This window comes from Neopelma chrysocephalum, unplaced genomic scaffold, assembly GCF_003984885.1.
Source record: "Neopelma chrysocephalum unplaced genomic scaffold, ASM398488v2 Primary Assembly neopelma1_143320, whole genome shotgun sequence".
Taxonomy (NCBI): domain Eukaryota; kingdom Metazoa; phylum Chordata; class Aves; order Passeriformes; family Pipridae; genus Neopelma; species Neopelma chrysocephalum.
In genome coordinates, this window is record NW_020932744.1 from 3,556 (window position 1) to 8,071 (window position 4,516).

The window sequence follows — 4,516 nt, forward strand, 5'->3', positions numbered from 1 at the left end:
GAGAGATCCCGGGAGTTCCACACATCCCACGAGTGTTAAATATCCTCCTTCCCCCCTCCTTTCCGAGTGTTAAATATCCTCCCTCACCCCTCCTTTCCGAGTGTTAAATATCCTCCTTCACCCCTCCTTTCCAGACTTCCTCGTGGCCACACTAATCACTGGATGGGACAAAGGTATGCAAAGGTGCCTCGGGAAGGAGACCAGACAAAAACTTGATTAAAACTCCGCTTCTTGAAGCTCCAAACCCCACCCCTTTGGAGACTCGGGTCTGAGGAAATTTGTAATCCCGAGGAGGGAAATCAAGCCCAGCATGAATTATGCATGTAGTTTATTGAAGGCACAGCTGAAAGGCTGGAGTAAGCGAAGGGTAATCAACTCTGTTCACTTACACATGAAAAGCTTTAAATCTGTCTGGTACACACAGGAAAAACAACTCATGCATTAACCTACAGAAATATAAGGTGCTCGTCGGGCTGTAATTAAACTCTGCTCCGCCAAACCCGGTGTAGCAACTCGGACCAATTTACATAAGTGTTACCAACCCTCCGGTAAACAGGAAAAATTGGCTTTTCTGCTGTCATTAAAGGAGTTAAATTACAGCTGCAGCTTCGTCTCGGACAATTAAACTGTGGCTTCTCTCTCTGAAGTCGGGATGAGCAAATTTCTCATCCTTTTGCAAGAGCTGCGTCGGGGAAAGAAAGTCCCCGCTGGGAAGGGGTCAGGGAGGGCAGGGCCGCTCGGGAGCCGAGGTGATGCGTGGACACAGGGATGGGCTCTGAAATGAAAACCTCACCCGGCTGAGGGCGCGGGGGAAGGGGGGTCTGGGGGGGACTTTCCCGCACTAAGGACACGAGAGGGAGGGCGGGTTTTTGGTCCTGCAGAGAGTTTGTGGCAGAGCGCCCCGCAGAGCGCACGGTGCGTGATGCCCGGAGCTGTCGGGGAAAGGGGGACAGGGAGAGGGGGAACACTGTTTTTTCTTTTTTTCCTGCAGAAATGCTGGTTACTTTTTCCAACGGCGACGCGCCGGGGGTGGTGGTGGTAGGGGGGGTGTCTCTCTACCGGGTCGTTCTGACGACGCGCACGGCCGTGCCGAACCTGCTGCCCGCCCCGCACACCCCCGCGCCGGGCAGCAGGACGGCGCCGGGCCCGCACTGCTCCACCCCGGCGCACACCACGCCGCCCAGGTTGCCCAGGTTGCCCAGGTTGCCCAGGTTGCCCACGGCGGGCGCGCACTGGACGCTCTCCACGCCGGGCATCACCTCCCTGCCCACGCAGCCCGCGGCGCTGCGGGCCCCGAAGCCGCCGCCCGCCTTGGGCAGGCAGTCCACGCTGCGGGCGCTGAACCCCGCCGTGCCCACCGCGAAGGACGGGCCCAGCCCCAGCCCCAGCCCCAGCCCCGCGCCCGCCCCGCCGGCCTTGACGGAGCATTTCCCGGCGAGTCCCGACAGCGAGCGGCACTCCCCGACCGTGCCACCGCCGCTCACCACGGCTGCGGGAGAGAAAACACGCTCGGTCACTGCCCGGGCGGCCGGAACGCGGCTTAGGGGGGTTTAGGGAAGGGTTTAAAGTTTAGGAGTTAAATAATTTAGGAGTTAAATTCAAGGAAACGAAGCGGGGGGTTCATCCACTCACCTACGCTCACGGGGTTGCCTGTGCATATCCTGTGGGGAAAAGAGGTGGCTCAGGGATGCGTTTAGGGAAATATTCCTCGAATAGAGGCACATTCAAAGCAAATTGAGGTGCTGCCCGGCTGCCGCCTCCTTAAAAAGGTGGCGCGTCCTTCAGCACCTTCGGGAGCTGGGTCAAACTGCCCACCGAAGCACCGCGGGGTGGGATCCCAAAATTTCGTGGATATCCTGATATCCCATGCTCCCTTTGGAGGGGATGTTAAGGTATTTGGGAGGCGGGGGATCTGAGTGCGCTGGGAGGAGGAGGAGGAGGAAAGGGGGGCGATGGTCCCCCTCTGCACCCACGGGGAGAGAAGAGAAACCCTGTTCCCCCTCTGCGCTCACGAGGAGAGAAAACGGGTGATGTTCCACCCATTCGGAGAGGAAAGGGACCCTGCCCTGCTCCCTTCTGCACCCACGGGGAGAGAAAAGAGATGGTGTTCCCCCTCTGCACCCATTAAGAGAGTAAAGGGGTGATGTTCCACCCGTTCAGAGAGGAAAGGGTCCCTGCTCCCCTCTGCACCCAGGGGGAGAGAAAAGGGATAACACACCCACTCTGCACCCTTGGGGTGAGAAAAGGGACCCTGCTCCCCTCTGCACCCATGGAAAACAAACCCTGTTTCCCCTCTGCACCCATGGAAGAGAAAGGGGATCTTGTTCTCCCTCTGCACCCACGGGGAGAGAAAAGGGACAGTGCACCCACTCTGCACCCTTGGGAGAGAAAAGGGACCCTGTTCCCCCTCTGCACCCATGGAAAATGGACCCTGCTCTCTTCTGCACCCACAGGGTGAGAAAAGGGACCCTGTTCCCCCTCTGCCTCTGGGGCACATCCCTTCCCTCTCCTCCTGCGGGGTTTTCCCGACCCTCCTCCCGAGGCACCCCCGGGATGCTCCCACCTGCTCTCCTCTCCCTCCAGCAGCGTCCTGTACGTGGCGATCTCGATGTCCAGGGCCAGCTTGACGTTGAGCAGCTCCTGGTAGTCCCTGAGCAGACAGGCCATCTTGTCCTTGGCCTGCTGCAGGGCCGTCTGCAGGTCCACCAGCTTCTGCCGCGCGTCCTTGAGGGCGCAGTCGCCGCGCTGCTCCGCATCGCAGATGGCTGTTTGCAGGGCCGAGATCTGGGGATGGGGACAGGGGGACAACCGTGGTGTGATTCAGGGTGGAAGGCACCTCTGAGCCCAGCCAGTCCCACCCCAACCTGCCATGGGTCGCTCCAAGCCCTGTCCAACCCGGCCTTGGGCACCTCCAGCCGTGACTTCTCTTGGCAAAGAGGGTGATGGGGGTGAGGGATCTCTACAGGGTTGCTCCTCATTTCTCAATGAGGAAGTGCCAGGAAGCCAAGATTTCAGCTGGATTTGTGGTGGCCAGGGGGGATATAAACAGGGATCTCCACAGGTCTGCTCCTCTAACCCCTCATTTCTCAGTGAGGAAGTGCCAGGGAGCCCAAATTTCAGCTGGATTGGTGGTGGCCAGGGGGATATAAACAGGGATCTCCTGTATAAACAGAGTTCCTCCTGTACCCCTCATTTCTCAGCAAGGAAGTGCCAGGGAGATTCAGTTGAATTCGTGGTGGCCAGGGGGAATATTGAGGCATCTCCACAGGGTTGCTCCTGTACCCTCTGATTTCTCAGTGAGGAAGTGTCAGAAAGCCCAAATTTCAGCTGGATTGGTGATGGTCAGGGGGATATAAACAGGGATCTCCACAGGTCTGCTCCTCTAACCCCTCATTTCTCAGGGAGGAAGTGCCAGGGAGATTCAGCTGAATTCGTGGTGGTCAGGGGGGATATCAAGAGGGATCTCCACAAGGTTGCTCCTGTGACCCCTCATTTCTCAGCGAGGAAGCATCAGGGAGCCCAAATTTCAGCTGGATTGGTGGTGACCGAGCAGTTTGGGATGAAAGGGAAGGGACCTGTTGGCTGCACCCTGTGGGGAACTCAGGAAACACTGATGCTGTTACAGCCAAACCAACCAGCCTCTTATTCACCACGTGAGAAATAAATCTGCTTTTCTCTGTGTATTTGAAGCTCTTTTGTGTGTATTTTGAGTGTATTTGAAGCTCTTTTGGGTGTATTTTGTGTGTATTTGAAGCTCTTTTGTGTGTATTTTGTGTGTATTTGAAGCTCTTTTGTGTGTATTTTGTGTGTATTTGAAGCTCTTTTGTGTGTATTTTGAGTGTATTTGAAGCTCTTTTGTGTGTATTTTGTGTGTATTTGAAGCTCTTTTGGGTGTATTTTGAGTGCATTTGAAGCCACCAACAGATCCAGTGTGGGCTGGGGGTTCTTGGCCGCTCTGCAGGGTGGGAGCTGCTGAGGACAAAGCCCTTTGATGGAGGAGTTTCCCAGCCCCGTGGGATCCAGCCCTTGGTCCTACCTGTTTCTTCACGTTGTCTGACTCGCACTGCAGCTTCTGGATCATCCTGTTCAGCTCCGCGATCTCGCTCTGGTTGTTCCTCAGGTCGTCACAGAACTTGCCCCGGCTGCTGTGCAGCTCCTCCAGCTGTGGCACAGGGGAGGGGATGATGTGAACGGGCCCAAACTGCTCCTTCCAGGGAAGGTGGAGACTCTCCAGACGCCACCTCAGCCTGGACGAGGCCCCAGTCCCGGGTGGGTGCCGGGCTGGGTAATCTCGGAGGTCTTTTCCAAGATTTTCCCTTGGGAAAACGAGGCTCCTCGTGGGCGTGCACAGGGGAATGTCTGTCCCACCATCTCTCTTCAGACATCCCCAAAGCAACCCCACAACCTGCCATGCTCTACTTTTATCCCAGAGTCTCAAACCACTCTTTTAATGTCACTTTTGGTGGGGTTTTTTTTCTGGTCAGACTTTGTTCAGGTTATGAGAAATGAAAATATG

General features: G+C 56.5%; 1 protein-coding gene across 1 annotated transcript; it reads right to left on the reverse strand.

Moving 5' to 3' along the window:
• Positions 1-1,055: 1,055 nt before the first annotated feature.
• Positions 1,056-4,162, reverse strand: LOC113962312 (keratin, type II cytoskeletal 59 kDa, component IV-like; the record flags this gene model as incomplete). Its single annotated transcript, XM_027673083.1, has 4 exons — positions 1,056-1,489; positions 1,633-1,661; positions 2,564-2,784; positions 4,037-4,162. Coding segments are annotated over 4 exons (810 nt in total), but the record flags the coding sequence as incomplete, so codon positions are not given.
• Between the last annotated feature and the right edge of the window lie 354 nt (positions 4,163-4,516).